The sequence below is a fragment of the Rhamphochromis sp. 'chilingali' genome, assembly GCF_963969265.1.
Source record: "Rhamphochromis sp. 'chilingali' genome assembly, chromosome: 3".
Taxonomy (NCBI): Eukaryota; Metazoa; Chordata; class Actinopteri; order Cichliformes; family Cichlidae; genus Rhamphochromis; species Rhamphochromis sp. 'chilingali'.
In genome coordinates, this window is record NC_137931.1 from 45,766,879 (window position 1) to 45,787,679 (window position 20,801).

The 20,801-nt window shown below is 42.2% G+C and overlaps 1 protein-coding gene across 5 annotated transcripts; it reads right to left on the bottom strand.

Moving 5' to 3' along the window:
* Nucleotides 1-23: 23 nt before the first annotated feature.
* ncln (nicalin) lies at nucleotides 24-14,488 on the bottom strand. 5 transcript variants are annotated; one of them, XM_080877249.1, is made up of 15 exons: nucleotides 14,206-14,488; nucleotides 13,412-13,602; nucleotides 11,934-12,075; nucleotides 11,760-11,854; nucleotides 8,111-8,191; nucleotides 7,834-7,937; nucleotides 5,077-5,165; nucleotides 4,765-4,904; nucleotides 4,438-4,664; nucleotides 3,782-3,869; nucleotides 3,655-3,693; nucleotides 3,285-3,448; nucleotides 3,112-3,165; nucleotides 2,846-2,924; nucleotides 24-1,748 (listed from the first exon to the last, which is right to left on the bottom strand). In XM_080877249.1, the coding sequence occupies exons 1-15, from the start codon at nucleotides 14,378-14,380 to the stop codon at nucleotides 1,686-1,688; spliced, it is 1,731 nt and encodes a 576-aa protein (XP_080733375.1). In that variant the 5' UTR covers nucleotides 14,381-14,488; the 3' UTR covers nucleotides 24-1,685. The 5 variants fall into 5 exon arrangements, with proteins under 5 accessions (XP_080733375.1, XP_080733377.1, XP_080733376.1 ...); XM_080877251.1 differs by having other exon boundaries at nucleotides 3,285-3,445; nucleotides 4,486-4,664; nucleotides 11,934-12,078; XM_080877250.1 differs by having other exon boundaries at nucleotides 4,486-4,664; nucleotides 11,934-12,078.
* Nucleotides 14,489-20,801: the final 6,313 nt, after the last annotated feature.

The window sequence follows — 20,801 nt, forward strand, 5'->3', positions numbered from 1 at the left end:
CTGTGGGAGCAAAGAGGAGCGCTAACAGAGCGACAGGGCCAGAAAAAGCCCTGCAGGTATTTTTACGCATTGCACTGTAATTTATTAATATTATTTTTATTGTTCATCAGTAGATCAAAATTAAAAGGTGGATTTAGCAACTGAAGGATGAATAATTAAATCTCTTAATTTCAAATGTGTTTTAACTTGTTTTGGACCCTTGATGCACAAAGATGTACAAATGACCCCCGAGGTTGAACTGAATCTGGCCACTTTCTGAAACACGACTACTTGATAAAAACAAACCTCATACTTGCTTTTTTGTAATACGATTTTAATACCATTCAGCCAATGTTATCGTTTCTTTTTTCTCATGAAATAAAACATGTGGGTAAAGAACGATTTGAGTGTTTTTCATGTGTCATTTATTTTTAATCACAACCGTTTTCACTTTCATTGCAAAGATCAAGTGTTGCAGATGAAGCAGATTCAGTGCACGAAACAAAAACAAAGCCATTTAATAAATTATAACTCATATTCCCCCTCCACGGGTCTGCTGATTGGGAGGGGGAGGGGTCACAGGTCATGTGGTAACAGAGAAAATAAATTTTTTTAAAAAGCAAATTAACACTTTTCACCCAAAGCAAAGACGAGGGCAAGGATTTAAAAATATCTGATTTGGTCAAATCATATTTTTGCAAGTCAGCAAAAGGTCCCATCTACTGATTAGAAAAGGGGTGAAAGGGGAGGGGCTCATTTTATTGATTAGATAAGGAAGAAAAACAAAACATGGCTCCATGTGACATTTTGAAACAAGCTCTTCGAGCAGCTGGTGCCACCAGCGTGACCGTTTCTCTAAATCAGTTTGGAGATTTAAAAAAAAGGCAAATCAGACAAAGACGACACGTCACAGGAAACAAACAAATGGCACGAAAAGCAAACAGAAACGCCAAAGTGAAAACTATCACTGCACAACTACATTAATGATGTGACGGGGTTTGTATTAAAGGCATGGAGATACGATCTAAAGACTACTTCACATTTCATTTAGACAGATCGACGTCATGTCCGTAAACAGTACTCGTGTTTGAGGGTTTCACTCAAAGGAAACGCTCCAGTCGCTCTCGACACAACACTAGACGATTTCAGACACAGCGAACCGTCAGCGGCTGATCGTGCGAGCGTTATATTTAGAGAGACTCCCTGGTGATCAGCCCTCCTGACAAAAGGAAATTCTGGGATAAACTGTGCGGTCAGCTTCTCCCTCTAGCTGCCTGAGACAACACGTGATGTCACGACGTTTGGCTCGTGAAGTACGCCGAGAAGAGGGACGGGGAGCGATCGGTGCAGCCACGTGACATCTCAACCAATCTCATCATGACCTGTGACATTAACCCCCGTCATTAGAGGTTAAAAACAACATGAGTGACCACGCTGAATGAATGACAGAGACATCTGTGGAGACTGAAATGATTCCTGATTATTCTGGTCCATGAGACCAAACGGGTCAAAGTTGGCAGCAAGACAGGATCTGACATCATTGTTTGTGCATTACGGACGAAGGAAACGGAAGTGATTCTGCTGGTTTGGAAACCATCGTGACAACAGCAGCTCGGTCCAGCCTCAGTGTCTTATTGGCTAGAGTTTATTGAATTTGAGGAAAAAGGGTACAGTAGGGTCCGGGGCAGTAAACGCTGCTGCACGCCTTAGTGGGCCTTGGCCTTGGGTTGAGTGATTCTACGGACAACACTGTACAGGACTCCAAAGTTCTGCAAAGAGACAAAAGAAACAGGGTTAGTCTCATGAGCCCAACACACTCTGCAGACCTCTGCAGCTCCGCAGTGGACTCGTCTTCAGGTACTGCCCGACTAACTACACCTGGTGAGGTGTGGGTTAGGGCAGCGGTCCCCAACCCCCGGGCCTCGGACCGGTACGTGGCGCAAAAAAGGTTGGAGACCGCTGGGTTAGGGTATTCTGAAGCTGGCCTTGGGGCTAATCTAGCTGCTCTTGTAGTCGGTACCTGACTAATTGTTTTCCATTTCAATTGATGCTTAAAGCCGCTAAGTTGTTGTATTCTGAAGGTTATGCAGCAGTCTGCCACCAGATGGCGCTGCATTGTTGAGAAGTGCAATAAATCTGTTAATCTAGGCCTGATCTCTTTGTTAACACTGTTAGTGTTTGCTTTTAAAAAGGCGAAAGAATAAGATGGTGTGTCCTATACAAAAAGAGGCCTTGACAGAAAATTAACAGAGATCCTCAGAGTGTGGAGGAGACACCAGGGAACATGAGAGGAGCTGGACGGGGCCACAGGAGGACGCCGTTTTCTTCACCAGCCGTTCACACAGAGTAAATGTGAGAGATGTGAAAGTCTCTGCTGTGGTGAACTTTATTCCACCTGCAACACAATCCAGTATAACTGGGGGAGCATATTTGTAACCCGCTGGGTACCAGGATGAAAGACCAGCTGTTGGGCCTCACGTGGGTACAGCGCCCAGAGCGTCTCTGCAGGTCCTGGATGACAAAGACACTGACGGGCCCACGCAGTCGTTTTAGGACATTATGCAACACTGTGTTCAAATCCACCAAACAGCACCACAGCAGTGATCCAAATCTGAACGCGTTCATCTCCAGACTGTCAGGAGTGCGAACAGCAACATCCTGATTCAGCCTGTGATTCTAAACTGTGACTGTGAATCAAATCAAGCCCTTATGGTTAATTTAATTTTCGTCTCCGCTGATGTTCGTTACATCATTTTGTGCTCAGTGAATTACCCGACTGGAGTATTTGGTTCCCTGGATCTGATGTGAGAGTTAAGTGTCCCCTAATGAGTCGAAACGATGCCATCATGAATAAAGTGACACTTACCTGGATAGCCAAATACACCATCCCCAGGTAGGCTGCGATGCAGACAGCCAGCAGCAGGTCAAAGATAGCGGGCTTCACTCTGAGTGAGGAGAAAGAAAAGTTTAACATGGGGCAGAGAGCGTTACTACATCATGTTTTATTTATGAATTTGATCTCATATGCAACAAAGTTTCAAAATAATTATGACATCACAGCTGTGAGCTGCAGAGGTACGAGGAGCCTTAAAGCCCCTCTGTGCAGAGAAAACCAGCTCCCTGAAGCCGTACCTGTAAGCATTCATCGTCTGCTTCAGCTGGTCATAAAACACAAACTCTGGATCCCTGAAGAGGAGAGAATGAAGAGCTGACATGCTGACGAGGACACAGATCAAAACCTACGAAATACATCAAATAAACCTCCCTCCCATCGCTGCGGGTGTGGATTTTTTCCTTTTTTTTACCTCTTGTCAGCTTTGACGTAGTGTCTTTTGACATCCTTGAGGTAGCGTCCCAGGTGATACTCCAGGGTGGACACCACGGTGCTGTCTTTGTCCACCAGCTGAGCAGCTCTGGGCTGCGCCGTGAGCCAGTCCACCACGGCTGACAGCTGCTCGTCCTGCACCTGCTGGTAGGAGACCGACCATATTACAAAAGACACGTGAGCTCAACACCTGTGATCGCTGAGAGACTGAAGATGTAACGAATCCAGATTCAGAACTAAAAATCAAGTTATCTGCTGCACTGTGTATGTTTTAGGAAAATAAAATGAATCAGGTTCCAGGGAGGCGTGCGACTCGGATGATGATGTAACAGGACAGACAGGTGACGTACCATCTGCTCAGTGAAAATCTGCAGGTCTCCAGGTGCTGCCTTTAAGTTTAAAGAAACAGGTCACATTAGCATCACAGTGCCTACAATCTTCATCGGTTTAAACCTTTTTAAAAATTGCTGTTTAGACCTTTTCTGTGAGGTTGTAGACGACCCTCGCCAGAGCCTCTGCTACCAGCTTGGTGTTCCTGCTGAGCTTCTTCACATCTACGTGAGGCCTGTAAGACACAAATACGAGTTTGCAGACAGTTAGACGACAGGAAGTCGTCCGAGGCGAAGAGCAGAAACCAGGGAGCTGATCACAGAGCGTCTGTTTTCACACACAGACAGGCTGAGACGTAGGAAGTCTGAGAAGATGCTCGCTCACAGAGAAAAGACAAATCGACAGCTACAGGAGAGGAAACGACTCTCCTGACTCCTTACAACCTCGTTTAGATTAAACATCATAAACATTATTGACAGCATGGAAAAGTCCTGCCTGTCTGCAGAGTAAAAAAGACCATCTAGATGATGCCTTTGCTAAGATTTTCCTGAATCTTGGTGGAAAATATCATCAAATAAAGCAAATGGAGTAAAAACAAAAAAGAAATACAGGTTATGTAGACGGTGCATCGATGTTAACGGCAGTTTAAAGAACATGACCATCTCATCATAACGACCATTTCAGTCACAACCTTCCTGAGCAAAAACATCAACAAAACAAGAATCTGACCACAGCTCATGACCGGCAGCTGGAATGGAAACACTATTTTTTGGTGATTCAAGAAACTGCAGTAATGAACCCACCCAGCAGGGGGCTCTCCCGCTCCGTGGCGAGAGGAGGGGGACACTGACCGCACGTCCATGATGCTGGAGCGCTGAGCCAGCCGGTGCGAGGGCAGGTGGGACAGAGTGAAGGCGGGCAGGCGGCGGATCCCAAAACGTTCGTGCTCCCACGCCAGCATGTCGTCAGCCAGGTTGATTTTCTTGTGGACCATGGAGAACTTGACCTCTGGATACTGACTCGCAACCACCTGGGAGGAAGACAGAAGAATGTAACCTCTGCTTTGGGTGTAAGAAGAAAGGTGATCCGTCTAAGCTGCTCCAAGACTCATCGAGTCTGTGACTTCTTACCGCCTCCAGCTCTTTCAGAAGGGAATACTGAGGGGTTCCCTCTTTGGGAGGTTTGGACACATGGAGGTGCAGAGAGTCTCCGTTCCCCAAAGTATCCAGACACAACACAAAGGCTACGTTATCCTGCAGCAGACTGGAGTCTGACGGGAAGAAGAGACAACAGATGTAACCAGCTTTTAAACACATTACTACTAAAAAATACTACAAACTACATTCAATAATTATAAAATATGTTTTTATTAACTTGCTGTTGAAATGTGGATTATGGACGCATGAATGCTGCAGGGTTTGTGTGAGACTGCTGAACGATACCTGTGTGGTCTAAATTGTCCTCCAGCCAGCGTTTGGTGCCCTGGTAGTTAAACTTTCCTCCGCCGGACAGAAAGAACAGCAGGTTGTACCTGAACACAGCACGATTCACACATGAGAGGTTTCTGCAATATTGGTATATGCACTCACTGCAAACATCTAAACAGCCAATCACATGGCAACAAATCAATCCAATCAGAGATGGGAGCCCAGAGGGGAATGTCCAAAATGCTTCAAGCTGATGTGACATGAAAGAATGGATCTGCCCTGCCTTTGTGTGATTGGTGGTGATGTGATGGTGTGGGCGGTGCCTTCTAAGCACACTTTTAAGCTTTGAGACATGGCGTCTTATCCGGCTGGAAGCAGCCATCACTGTGGTTGTAAACACATGGTCAGCAACAGAATGTGGTGTTTAAACGATGCAGCCTGTAATTATGGCGCCTACGGAAAATAAAAAACAAGGTTTTTCTAAAATGACGCAAATGTCCAACGAGTTTTATCTAAAGTGCAACGGCCACAACTTGAAATTGAGGCTAAAGTGGAAGAAGCACAAATAACAACGAACAAACTAAATCAATCTCTCCTCCACTGCATGTCTGAACGTCCCTCCCTGAGCCTGTGCCGAAGGTTTCTTCCTGTTTCTTTTCCATTGTTGCCGAGTGATTGTTCAGAGTGGGTAAATTGATTGTTATGAAGCGCCGTGAGGCAGCTGTTGTTGTGATTCGGGGCTATAGAAATAACAATCGATCAAATCTAAATCTCCTGAGTGCTTGTGGTCGTTCAACAAATGGTCAAAATAACAGAGAAATTCACAGATTTTCAATAAAACAAGACAACACAGATTACCAGTCATGTGTCACCCTCGTTTCCATAATATCCATAAATAGGAATAAAATTAGACTGACAGTATATGTGGCTTGGACTGACTACAGTGATGTCAGGAGGGTCCTTAAATTCAAATCTATACTGTGTTTGTGTAAATTACTTTGAGGAGGCATTACCCAATCAGCTGAAGTGAGATGCTCAGCACATCTCTTTTACTGTAAATAAGCATCTGATGGAGTTTAGTTGGAGCTAAGCGCAGCCCTGCAGTCACATCGTTTTGATTTGGTTGTTGTGTAATAACACAGCTTCCCATGTTTGATCGCACTTGGCTCCAGCAGGGAAAAAATGATGATGAAGCCAATCTCTAGGCTTCAGTTCAGCTCCAATTAAAAACCATTGACGGATGCCATCACTTACTACATCCATCTTATATAAGACCTACAGCAGTGCCAACGCTGCACTTATGGTAAAGTCCACTTTCACAGTCTTTAACAAGTGATTTCTTTCACTTCCTCTGCTGTTAAGTACTTTCAGACACACCATATCAGGATATTAGTGACCACTCTGAGTGTTTAACACGGTCAGATGTGCTCGTTATCTCAGCCGAGTGCAAAGATAATTCAATACAGTCCTCAAGAAGCAGCCTGACCATAACAAATGAGACAGACGTAACAAACAGACTCTGGCTTATGTTCACATGAACTACTGAGGTCAGCGATCAATGCTACGTCTGTTTTCTCATATACACTTTGCTGCAGATGTATTCACTGACCCATCCAAGTCACTGGACTCAGGCGTTCACATCACTTTCATGGCCACAGGTGTATAAAGTCATGCAGACCGCTCCTACAAACGTGTGAAAGGATCTCAGTGAACTCCAGCGTTGCACCGAGACAGCTGAAGTGAAGCAGAAGTGATTTGGAACGACAATCATAGAGCGCAGACGTCCACACTGATATGTTTTTGTTTGAAAACCCGTCTTCTTCTCTCCGTTTTGGCCTTCCAGCCACACTGAGACGGCGTTTTTTGAAAACGCTCTTCAAAGTGGATAAATTGGAAAGCGCCGGTTTCGCGTCGCGGTGTGGACAGCGTAAACGGAGGCTTTCAAAAGCATTTTAGTCATTTGATGCAGTCATGTGACCAATTCAACTAAGCCGGCAGAGAGCATTGTACAGCAGTGGTTTTGGTTTCCTCTCAATTTTGACAGTTATTAAAGATTAATATCAGTGGTACAAGCTTCAGATAAAACTCGGCACTTTTCCTCGACATTTTGCCACAAAGTAAATAAACGGCAGACAGAAGTGACGCAGCTCAATCATCTTACTTTTCATCACCAAGCACAATGCAAAGTGTTGGCGTGAAGCAAAGCACCGCTGGACTCTGGAGCAGCGGACACTTGTTCTCTGGAGTGGGAAAAGGGAAAAGGGCTCGCCCTTTATGTAAGATGTGAGAAGTTCCTGTGAAAGGAATTCTTAATGCTTCAGCATACTTTGGACCATTTCATGCTCCCAACTTTGTGGAAACAGTTCGGGGATGACCCCTTCCTGTTCCAACATGACTGCACACCAGTGCACAAAGACACGGATGAGCGAGCGTGGAGTCCTGACCTCAACCCGACAGAACACCTTTGGGATGAATTAGAGCGGAGCCAACATCAGTGTCTGACCTCACAAAAATGCTTCTGAAAGAACAGTTTGGGGGATTCTTGACAAAACTCTTAAACCCCGTGGAAAGCTTTGCCAGAAGAGCGGAAGCTGTTATAGCTGACATCATATTAAACCGTATGGATTACGAATGTCACTCGAGTTCATGCGTTTGTGAACGCAGGGGCAGAACAGACCTTCAGCGCGACGTCTAGCTTAAAGACATCGCACCACGGTGCTACCTGAGGCACAAATGATCAGAAAGAATCGTAACGTGATCGTTGTTACTCACGCAGCGTGCGTCCTCTTGTAGGTGTAGAGTTTGGAGAAGAGTCGGGCCAGTTCCAGTAACATGGACACTCCACTGCCGTTTGAGTCTGCTCCGTATGACAGCCACTACACAACAGAGCACAGGCTGATTACTTTGCTGCCCTATTTTCTCTTTTTTGACCAGCTCTCCACAAATATAACCTCTCCTACTTCAGCAAATCCTGGAGATATTTCCTGACAAACCCCCTGACTGTGTCCAAGTTGTCAGTGATGACCGAGTTAGGAAAAAAGAAGCATACCGGAGCAACACCAAAGGAGTCGTAATGAGCCACCACCACGATGGTGGGGAGGTCCTCTCCTCCAACTCCAGCCAGACGGCCCTGTGAGCAAACAGATTCAGCCGTTATATCACGCTGAGAATAAAAGAGGAACAGAAAACAATCTCACTGTGTTCAGTTAATTCCACTCTTCTGCTAATCTGCTGATCCTCTGCAGTCAGACTGAAGCGCTTTTTTAACACAAAGCTCAAAATGACTGTTTTTAGTCAATATAATGTACTTAAAGGCTGCATCAGCTCTAATCTTCACCTTTCACCAGCAGGGCCGCGCCTACATTTATTAAAAGAGAGCAGAGGATGGAGTGACATGTGCTCCTGAAATTCACATAAATTATCTCCAATTAGAGTAAAGCGAGTTCAGAGATAAGCATCCCCTACAGAGGTTTCATTAAATATGAGTACACACTAACTGCAGTCATTCTGTTCAAGATCATAAACAACTAATATTTTTCTTTCTTTTAACAAAGGGGTGAGTTTGTGGTACTGAGATAGTCCATGAAACTCTCAGGCAAACACAGCTTCTGTCCATTTGGACATCACAACATCAACGCGCTCGTCTGATACAGTTCAAAGGTTACTCTAATGTAAAGTCTTGCTCCCATCAGTGTCCCGACTTTACAGACTAAGAGTCAAGTTGTTTCATTAAAATCTGACGACCACTCTCGGAGGAGGAGAGATTCTTGTGAACTGTGCAGGACAGATGACAAAGCCTTCAGATTCATTTTGAGCGTGTAAATTTTAAATAACATGAATTGTTATTCATTCATTTATGTTTTTTGTTCTGTATTCTTTTATTTATATTTACATGTTTAAAAGAAAACAATTCAATTTTATTTATACGTATTTATTTTATTATTTTATGAATATTTTATTAATTTAGAGTGTTGATTCTCAACAACAGTCCAGCAATCACATGACCACTTATGCGCCAACACCTAGCAACAGCGGGCAGGAAAAACAGGAAGAAACCTGAAAAAAATGTAATGACTAAAACACATGCAGCCTTTAATCAAAGTGTTTTTATTAGAATATTTATTTATGCTAACAGTCAAAATCAATGACTTTGTTCATTGCGTTCAGTCTATTTTGGCAAATTAATGTGCTGAGAGCAAAAGATATGATCATGTGTTTTAGCAGTTTTTAGCAGTGTTACAGTTATTCTTCTTCATCATCACCTATTTACACATGAGTAGGGCTGTTCGATATAACCATATATATCTGATGACGATATAAAAACATCCATCGTTTCATTTTACGCTGTCGTTTGTTTCGTGGTGTCACAAAATAAACTGTTTACAGCAATATTTGTTCATGTTCTGATGTCACTGTAGTGTTTATATTAATTTCTTAAAGTTCTCTCTTTCTCTTATATTTAATATAACCACACCACGGACAGACAAGCGCCTGTTTTTATGCGTTGTCATTAGCAACAACGACGGTAACGCAATCGCGTATCCGCTTGTTTATGTTCCACATAAACCTTTCACAATAAAGCTCAAGATCCTGTTGAGACTTTTCAAAATAAACTGAATCACGTGAAAGATGCAGATTATTTACAGATGAGAAGTAAAAAAGAGCCGCCAGGTGCTAAAAAATAGATCTTAGACTCAAACGTTAGAACAGGCTTCTCCCCGCAGCACGCCGTGTAATAAATACTCACAAAGAAAACGGCGCCGTTACAACTTGTGTCTAAAAATGTATCGTTTCAGCATCGGTTAAAACACTCGACTCCAGCTACATGACGCACAGCTGGAAACACTTCACGCAAGTCGAGCTGCCCGAGATTCACGAGTTTACAGAAAATGTTACATTTTTGTGATTTACATCGTTATCGGACGATAGATGTCTGATATCGGGAGATGAGGTTTTGGTCATATCGCTCTACACACAAGTACCTAAAGTCAAACAGCGCCAAGCAGTTTAAAACTGCAGTTTATTGTAAGAACTCTTTGAATTATTTCCCATCCAGAAACACTGAGTCAGAGTAATCCCTGCTGAGTAAATCCACAGCTTTTGACCTGCTCGACTGTTTCTCGTTCAGGAGTTTAAGCCCACCCACATATTCAGAAGTCGCACACAAAACACTAAACCAACAGTCAGAGCTTCAGGCAGCAGCAGGTTCCACCTCAAAGCAGAGAGAAAATCCTCTGAATAGGTTTTTGTTATGTATTAGTGTTTTTTATGAAAACAAAAATACTAATTAACACAACTCGCCTTGGCAACATTTAAGAGACCAATGAGTAGAATCAAGCACCATGTTACCAATGAGTAAATTAAACCGCGTTTCATTTCACTCAGTTGATTTTCCTCGTGTTCACCGTAGGACGAAAACGCCTTCAAAAGCTCTCAGAGAAACGATCCAAACAAAACTGTGACCCTTCATTATGTAAAACATAGTCGTAACCACCGTACTGCTTTGGCTGTAGACAAAAAAATTATCTTCCAAAAAGGCTGTAATATTCTAACATACATGAAGCTACTTTTCCTTATTCACAAAGGACTGCCAAAGGGATCCGTCTCTTCTCCCGGGAGCGACATTTGTCAAACAAGCGTGTAAACGGCGACACTGTGGAGCCACCTAATACTTTACATCTACCTGACATGAACATGCAGGTATCCTACACAGAGTTTACAATAGTGACTAAGATACAACAGCAATGACAACAATGACAACTGACCATGTGGTGGAAGTGTTACTGGAAGTAACACACACGTAGCAAACATGGAAACTGTAATCTTACACTGGAGGTCCCTGCAATCTAAATATTAGAGGTGGGGGGGAAAACACGATACAGCATAGTATTGCAGTATTTTGTGTGGTAATATTGTATTTACACAGGGGACATTAAATATTTTATGAATTAAAACACAAGAACAAGAGGACCCACCTCATGCACCACAGAGGAACGTTGCTGGGTGCAAATGTAACAGTTAAACATGAATCTGGAAACTTTCTGCATTTGTGTCTTTGTGATGATCAGAAACAAATCGAATGACCGTATTCGATCGCAAACTGATTTCAGTTATGGTTGGATTTAATGACAGCGTTTGTGTGCTCGATGATCTCATTTTGCATAAATAATTTTTGAGTTATTTGTTTTATCCAGTAAGATAAAAGTTATTGATAAAGTTTACCTTTAAGCACATCGTTTGCAGTTGAAAAAAGCTGATAACTCACATATATGTTATTGCAATATTCAGCATAACAAAATATAAAAAATAATAGTGTATTATGGGATGTTCCCACCTCTAGTAATGGTGTCATATCTGCTACATGAGCTTTTTAGACTTCTACATCAACGTGACTTTTTTAAACCCCAACCTCCCCAAATATATATTTTTATATAAACTAACTGTGAGCAACAAACTAAAACATAAAGCAAATTAAAATGCATATAACTGATATCTAATTTCTCCTTTTTTTATTTGTCATAAGGCGCAGTAAACACTCTGGCAATTATCTCATGGATCAGTTGTTACAGAGGTAAGTATGGTTAACATATGGCTGTAAAGCAGGAGCATTATCCACCGCCAAAGTCTGGCAAGGAACAACACAAGGATGAAATCAGAAAAGATAAATGAACATCCAATCAGTTTGTAATGTGGCTCACCTCTAAACTGGTGATGGCCCAGTCACTGACGGCTTTGCTCTGAGCTCCACTGGTCACCATCTGAAAGCCGTTGGCTGTGGCCGTATGCAGCAGGACTAGAGAAAGCACAAAAAACATTATAAAAATCTAAAACGTGACGTTTAAAATCATACACATCATCAGCAGGTTCTCTACCTTCGGCCGCTGATAAGGAGCCCTGTGAGGATGAGGAGGTCAGGGTCTGTGTGTAGATAGACAGCAGCTCGTCATCCTCCATGGCGAAGTAGACGGGGACGATGGTCTCGGTAGCCAACATCTCAGGCTCCAACTCCATGAACTGCTACCGGGAGACACGGTCGAGGACAGCAGAGTTAATAAAAGGGAAGGAAATGTGACTCAACCGCTTCATCTCTGCCAGCGCCGAGAAGAACAAATGATGGGCGGAAGCAGCAAACTGCTTTACACATTTACAGAGCTGTGTAACAAAAATCTGTGCAGATAACAATTCACCAGACATGTTAATTAGTTTAACATAACACATCAAATGCCTACTACTACTATACGTCCCTCCTTTTCCAGAAGATTCCCACGCGTGAAGTGGGAGGTTTAATTAGTCACAAGATGTAGAGCATGAACACAGGAACACAGCACACGCTCAGGCTTATATGGTGCAAAGAAACCCGTCAAAAACAGCTCAAAGGGGTGGTGCTGTCAAAAAAAACAACTGCCTTCCTGTTCCTATCACAACTGAGGTGCCCTCGAGCATGGCACTTACTGCTGTAAAATTATGCTTTAGTTTTATCTCTGTGCAGACTATTAGCAGCAGAAAGGGAAAAAATATACTATGCATAAAAAAATGTCAACACTGGGTGTGTCTGCATTTGTGCCTTCCTGCGATGTAAACGTGTAAGCCACACGTTCTGAAATGTCTTAATACAACCATCAAGAGCACATTTTTCTCTCAAGACCTGATGCCTTACTTGGTCATATCTTCTGCAAATTATAAATATAAACTAAAGCTGTGAGCACAAAGTAGCTTACCTGCTGTTGTAATGCAATAAATTATAGCGCACACTAACGAAATCAGTGATGACTCACTCAATGGTAGCAGAGCTTTTATTAGGACAGGGTAGGCTTATATATTTCTCTTTGCTTTAGTGAATTTTCATTAAAAAAATGGCCGACGATTATGTAAAAACAAACACCAGAGTTACTAAAATAAGCCAATAATATACAAATCAGACGGGCTTGTCATAAATGTGACTGCGACCTGCCCTGATTGAAACAAAAGCACTCTGGCCAGCAAAACCACAGCTTCACTAAATTAAAAAGAATGATGGGCCAAAAGGTGCTACGGTGCAAACGCAATCCCAAAACTTCAGCCTTTGAAGTCTGATCGTGTGGCCTTGACTGGATTCAAACCTAACACAGTACCTTTAATATGAAAGAACAATCAACCTGGAAACAGTCAAAGGAACGTGCGCTGAACCTCATGCAGAGTGTATATTTTGCATAACCCGTGGAGCAATTGGGTCAACTTGTTTAAAATGTGCTATAGAAATAAACTCTGACTTCACTATATACTAAACCCACCGTGGAAACCAACACAGCACTGAACTGAAAATGAAGAAGCATGCGATAGTGGATTGTGGTGTTACAGACTGGCACGCTACCTGCACTATGTCTTGCGGCATAGCAGACATGTTCCTTGGCAGGATGATGACCACAGCCCCCGCTGACTGGCGCAGGGCTTTCTGGTACTTGTCATAGGAGAAGTCCGCCAGCCGCATGATTACACAGCGACGACTTAGCACCTCTGCCTCCACAGTACGGGCCTCCGTGTTCAGGATGGCATTCCTGGTACCTGAGGACACAAGACACAAGGTTTGGAGCAGCACTGAGTGAGACCTGAAACTAATCTTTCAACACAGGGATGCTGAGGGTGAAAAAAGCTGCTTGGCACAGACCTTGGAGTGGTGAACTATTTGTCAAGGCTGACAGCTGCTATTTACTTATTTCTGCCACAGATACTAGACAGAGGAATCCCTTTAAGACACCCTTCATCTCCTCAGTCACTCTTCAGTGTACATGTTATACAGCCCTACAGGTCATTCACTCATCCAGCTAGTTATCAATTTGAGGAGCAACGGCCTGCCAGGGTTTTGCGCCTCTCACATTTAAGTTAAAATCATTAAACGTACTAAATGAGGATACGTCTTCAGCTCTGAGCTCTGGTTGCATTATTTAAAGGAGCCTGGCTCCTGCTTGGGCCATGGGGAAATGAGCTAGCTTATGCTAAGCTACATTAGCAGCCTGTTGTCATTGAAACTCCGCTTCAGGAAATTGGGCGCTTACTGTGTATGACAGCAAGGCTAACTGGTGTCGGACACTGAGCCCAGTCTCACCAACTTCACGCAGGGACGTCTGCTTTTTTGTGACAAGCAGGCTAAAGAAGCAGCCACCTTACCGTACGGCTGTCCCTGTAGGTCGTACTGCTGCATGCGGTACACCGTGAACTCGTGCGACGCCTCGGCCGGGAGCGGAGACACCAGGATCAGCACCGCCGGGATGAAGACGATGAAGGTGAGGGGAAACGAAGATTTAAACATGTTATCGAACACCTCGCTGGCTTCCTCAAACATTGTGGCGACTGTATTGGGCACAAAGCTAAAGATAAAACGACCCGTTGAGCTGTCACCGCTCCCACAGACTGACAGCCAGCCAACCGCAACCGAAGCCACTTCTGATCAGGCGGGCAGTTGGACGACCTCTGGACGGGAAACCGACGAGTCTGACGCCGCTGTTTTTTGTTTTTTCATTAAACCGATTTGCTAAAGTGCCCAGTAAACAATAAGAGACATGTTATTTTTTATTTACAATAGTCAATCGATAATTTCTTATTTTAGACTGAGTTAAATTATGGGTCTTTCAGGGATCGTGTAGGACAACCATAACGGAAGAACTGTAAATTATTTACTACCACCAGATGGCGCTATGCACCATGGAAACCAGAAGAATCCCTGCGTGATCATGCTGAAGCATGCAAAAGCACTAACTCGAGAATCAGTGTTGTGTCTACACATAACACAAAACTTAGCAAAGAGCCGACTTTAAATTGTATCTTTAAGCACTTCAAATCATTTGTTTCCATTTCTTTCGTTGAATCCACAAAAAAAGGCCAAAGACAGTTTGACTGACATAAAATTGTATTTTTGTATCAACAAAGTCATTCCCAAAGACCTTTTAGCTGACAACTTGGCATACCTCAGCATTGTGTGCAGTGTTTCCTTAAAAAAACAGCCATGAAAACTGTACAAATGGAGAAGAAAAGAAGGAGTGGGCCTAAAAACTATTTGCAGAAGAAATGAAAGTCATGTCTTTGAAATGGAAAAAAGAAATCCAACCAAGACCTGATACAGGACCTGAATGATGCATCTGCTCATTCATTTGATACTCTTCACTGAAGCCCCGTCAGAAATGGTAAATGGACCTGTGAACTGAGCACTCGAAGCATTTTTTACTACAAACCTCATTCACCCATTCACACACATTCATACAAAGGCTAACATTCGCACACATACTCAGATGGAAGCAACACAGGGTTATAATTTATTTATGTTTGATATATTAAAATGATTTCCCATCCTTTGATATGCAGACTGGAGAATCAAATCACTGACCTTTTAGAGGACCAGTGCTACTTCCTGAGCCACTGATGTCCATGTCCGTGGTCACAGAACTTACGGAGTAATGAACCCAAAGTCTGGGATCATCTTGACAGAGAACAGAACTAAAGGCAGCCAACATCCAAAGAAGCGCTTTGAATTACCTTCAAGAAGCCTTATATACTGTATTTTAGTATACGCAAGCAATACATTTCTGCAGCTTTTTCCCATTTTTCTACCAAAGTATTAAGAAATATGGGGTAGCTCAAGAATTTTGCACTGAACTGTAAGTCAAATTTGACTGGAAATTCATTTTATAGATTTTGTATGACTTTTCGCCTCTGTCAGTGCGCCCCAGGGCAGCTGTGGCTACAATGTAGCTGCCATCACCAGTGTGTGAATATGTGTGTGTGGATGGGTGGACCACTGAATGTAGTGTGAAGCGCTTTGGGACTAAGTAAAGCGCTATATAAATACAGGCCATTTACCATTTATGACTAATTTGAGTATTTCAACTATTTCTCCTGAGGTGTTCATGCCTACAAACAAGCTCAGATGTGTATAGTTATAGTGAGGCCTACATTATTGGAGTTTTTGTCCAGTTTTATGGAAAACCAGAAGACTTCCTCTGAGGACCCCCCCCCAAAAAAAAAGAAAAACATGTAAACGAAATAAATATTTTAGCAAGCTTTTTTTTTGTTACTTCACAGGAAGGTATAATACATTTATTTAATTCATTAACAACCTGCTGTTCACAGGATCTTACAGACTGCTAATAATTACCCTCCCCCTGATTTCCCTCAGAGTGACGCCTGATCGTGTATTGTTTCTCTTTGCAAACAGATTCTATGATTCGATTATGCACAGCAGTAACGAACATTTTATAATATTTATATCAAATAAAGGCATCCAGTCAAATCGAATTGTCTATTTTGACTAAAGTTCGATTCAAAAGTCTCTTCATGTTGAGTATTAAATCATTGGTGTTCGTGTTTGGGTGCAGATTTGACAAATCAAAAAGATATTTCTAATGAAGTTTTATATAATTAAAAAAACAAAAACAATAAAAATTAAAGGCCCCAGTACAATAGGGAAAGGCTATATTCTCCCTCTCTCATCTCCCCTCCATCGCTCTCTCCTTTTCTCCCGGGGCTTCTCTGCTAAGTGGGAGATTAATGCTGATATGATGTCCTGCCATCCCACTTAATGGACCTTGGCGTCATTATTTCCTGTTGTATGAGTAATCCATGCCCAGGCTGTTGAGAGGGCAGGCAGCAAACAAAGCACAAAACCAATTTAGTGTGGATGTTGAAACTCTCATTGTAATGATTTCGCATTATTGAGAAATGATCATCTGGAGATCCGCTAACACGGCCCGCCGCCTGCTTGAAGGAAAACAAACCGCTGTAGACAAAAGTAGAAAAGGAGAATTGTTCGTGGAGGAAAGTGATGTTCTTGTGTGGCTGGAGCGTGAGCGGCATGGCAGCAGCTGCATCACATGAGTCCAATCGCTCAAAATTCATAACATTCTGTTATCGCGCGGTCACCCGACACACTGGCGCACAGAAATGTGTGCGGTCACGTTTTTCTCTTGATGTCGCCTTGGCAAAAACTTAAAAAATAATAATAATCATTTTCCTCTACTGAAGCCTGAGCGATACAACAACAGCCCAACACACCCTGCATGAACTGCTCAGTGTCCTCATTTCCTTCCAGTGCTCCTGGGAATGTCCTGAATCAGTCTGGCCCCTGCTCCCGACCCCGAGCCACAGAGAAACACTTTCTCTGTGAAACCACACAAAAGATGCAGTCAGTGTGTGTGTCGGGGTAAGTACGGTGGATTAACGAAAGATTATCTACCGAGCTGTAAGTAAGCAACTTCTGTGTAGCATGCCTGTGTACGTAGCAGCCCCCCCGTCCCATTCTCAGAGGATGCTGTCATTTTCTCACCACATGGTCACACTGAAGTGCTTCAACGACAAGGTCAGCACTGCAGAATGCCAAAGATACACTGTAAGGGGGAGCGCTCTCGGGCCAGAGTTCCCCACACAGACACCACTATTACGGCACAATGGTGGTCTGTCTGACTAAACCCTCGGAGCAGCTCGTCTGGGTACATTCAACCCTTAAAACACCACCGGCTGTAATCCCCTTGTTAATGAGCAGAAGCCTGGAAAACAACAAGATCCCATCCGATGGATAAATGTGAGAATAAGTGCAGAGGTCCATGATATGACAGCCCATTGTGAGCCTCATGGAGCTTTAAGAGTAGCTAAAGTCCATCTTCCTATATTAGTCTTACTGATATGTGCAGTCACACTGTCTACAACCCAACTTTATTCAATATATATATTCAATGTCTAATCACATTACCTTCTTTATACACCAAGAGGAGGCTTAACTGAGGAGGGACTTCTCGTTAGTCTGCATATTGAGCACTTAGTTTTATTATGGAAATACGGCCTTCTTCTAATGTAGCACCCAGGAATACACTTGTACAGGCGTTAATCCTAAATATTCTTGATTATGGTGAAATCATTTACACACATTGTCTAACTGTGCATCACACGTCTTTATTTTTCATGTCAAACTAGTTGTCCAGTCATCACTGTGTACTTTGGTTGGTTTCTTGGCTGTCAGGAAGCATAAAGAGACGCCCTTCTTAGCCCTGCAAACGCTCACAGACTGCTGCTGTGATTGGCCTCACATTAGACGGCTCCTCTTTGACTGGTCGATTGATCGCTTGATTTTGAACATGTAATAAAAAATAGGCAGAAAATTTACATTGTTGAAAAGGAGCAGCACATGAATTATGAACTAAGCAGCTCATGTATGCATACATAAGCATACACAAGTCTATACACACACATACATCCAACATGCAGTTCACAAACTAACCTGATTGGACACCTGTGCGTCTCCTTACCTGGTAACAATAATATCATTGTATTTCTATTCAGCTGTTTAACGTTTGTTTCCAAGCTTCGTTTTTACTTTATTTTATTCTGTTGTTTGTGTGGTTTTGAATTTTACAGTTTTTGACTGTAAGAACAGAAAATTAGTGTGTTCAACAAATCCAACAATATCAGCAGTTCACAGCTGTTTTTCTCACTTTTACAACATTTCAAACAGCAGTCATAAAGGAGTTATAAAGCGGAAGCACCAGTAAAGAATGTGAATGATTTCTCATTTATTACGTGCTTTGCTCGTTAACATGTCCCACTTCTGACTAAATAAATTCACGTTCTACGTTGACACTATGTTTTTCTATAGCAGCATTTTTGTCTTATTCCGATTTAACGCTGACTTATTTTTTTCAAACCATAAAATATTTTATTAATCTCTGAGGTGAACGAATTCAAAGGTTGCTGTAAATTCTAATCAGATCCAAGATATTTGTATTGTTGGCAAATCAGACACTTAACATAAATCATTTATGTGCATAATAAATGCCTTTGGCCCCAACACGGACCCCTGTGGGACGCCACCCACAACCTCTAAATATTCACATTTCTCTTCTCCCATCTTCACAAATTGTTGCCCGATTGTTCAGTAATTTCTGAATGCTTTCACTTATTTTAAATATCTCCAATTTATTTAATAATATTTCATTATTAATTATAACAAATGATCATGGAATAACCTTCAGAACAAGCTGAAGCTACATGCTTCAGTTCACAGCTCTGATAAAGACGTCTCGTAATATTATATTTTGTATTTTGTTATCTGTTTTTTTAAAAAATCTTTTTGGTGTTTATGTAATAATTGATTGTATAATGTGCAACGCTTTGTCTTCTTGACCAGGAAAAAAGATTTTAATTGCAGGGACTTCCTAAGCAAATAAAAACGAAAGTAAAAACTTTTTAAATACAACCAACAACTAAATCATTTTAATAGGGCAGAGTAGCTCCTTTAAATAAATATGGTATCACAAAACAAGTAAGTTATGAATTAGAACAATTATATAAAAATTTAAAATAGTTCAGAGAATAAAAAATTAAATTTGTGTCTTAATGACTCTCTTCCAGACACTAAACCAAGGCACAATGTACATTTCAATTCCTTTAATTTTAAATATGTTTATATTGTCTATCCTGTAAAATAGTCAGATGTCTATTCATATTAATGTACAGAATTCACCTGCTTGCTGCTACTACTGCACATTCACCCAATGTATATACTATATATATATATATATATATATATATAATGTTCTTCCTCTACACACCCCCCCCCCCCCCCCCAATTTTTGCACATGTCGAGGAGCGTGTCAGGCTACATTTCACTGTGTGTTATACTTGTATAACTATGCATGTGACAAATAAAGAACCTTGAACCTTGAATAAAAGCTTAAACCAAACAAACACACAAACTCGGTTGAAAACAGATAAATAAATCAGTAAAATGAAATCTTACGAACATAAATTAATAAGATTAAACAAATACCAGGATTCACAGAGCACCTGAATCTAAAATAAAACACTTAATAACCACCAGTGCTGGCAGGGCCGTGCCATAGGTGCCGCGTTTACTGTGACATCATATATTTGACTATAAAGACCTCGTGGTTCTACTACATGTAGAAAACAGGCCATCCTTCTCTTTTCTCCTCCTGCTGATTTACAGTGATTTGTGGCCTGGTGGATGCAATAATACCCTGTTTTCTTTATGTAACAGGCAATTGACTATTGGTCATTTTCATTAGGACCAGTGGAAATAAGACAGGAAAAAGGAGAAAATGGTGTATGACAGCTGAGTTGCAGCCACCCAGACCCTGAGCCTCTTCGGTTGCGCAGGGCAACAGTCAGATAATGGATGACGAGGCCTCTCGGAGCCAGCCGTTCCATTAGGTTTCGTTAATGCAGTCAGAGGAGGTTGGCGTGGCTCATCCGCCTTCATATCCACTTTCAGAGACGCTCACTCTTGCTGGCTGGTTGCTTCAACCAATCTCCCTGTCTCTCTCTCTCTCTTTCTTCCCATCGTCTCCGTTTCTGCAGTTAACTTCCTCTTAAGTCTTTCAGCAGATCAGAGTGTTTGCTTTCTCCTTTCTTCTCTCAGAGTTTCTGCCTTTTTTTAGCCTTTGTTTCCTTCTCTGTGCTGAGTCTCAGACGATCACGGGCATTGCTGTTTCAGATTAGCTGATCTTGCAGCATCATTGCACAAGGCGAAGGGGTACATATTGTCTCTGATTTACTACTCTGAGGGATTTGTGGCTGATTCACACTTTTGTAATCCAGATTCTTAGAATATTATTTTTAGATTTGTGCGCCTCCCAAATACTATGCAACCGTGTGGGTGCAACATGCGTGTGTGGCAAACTGGGAACTCTGGGCTTGAGCAAGAGGCGCGTGTAATGTGAACTACTATCTGTACAGTGTAAACTTTACATTTTGGGAGG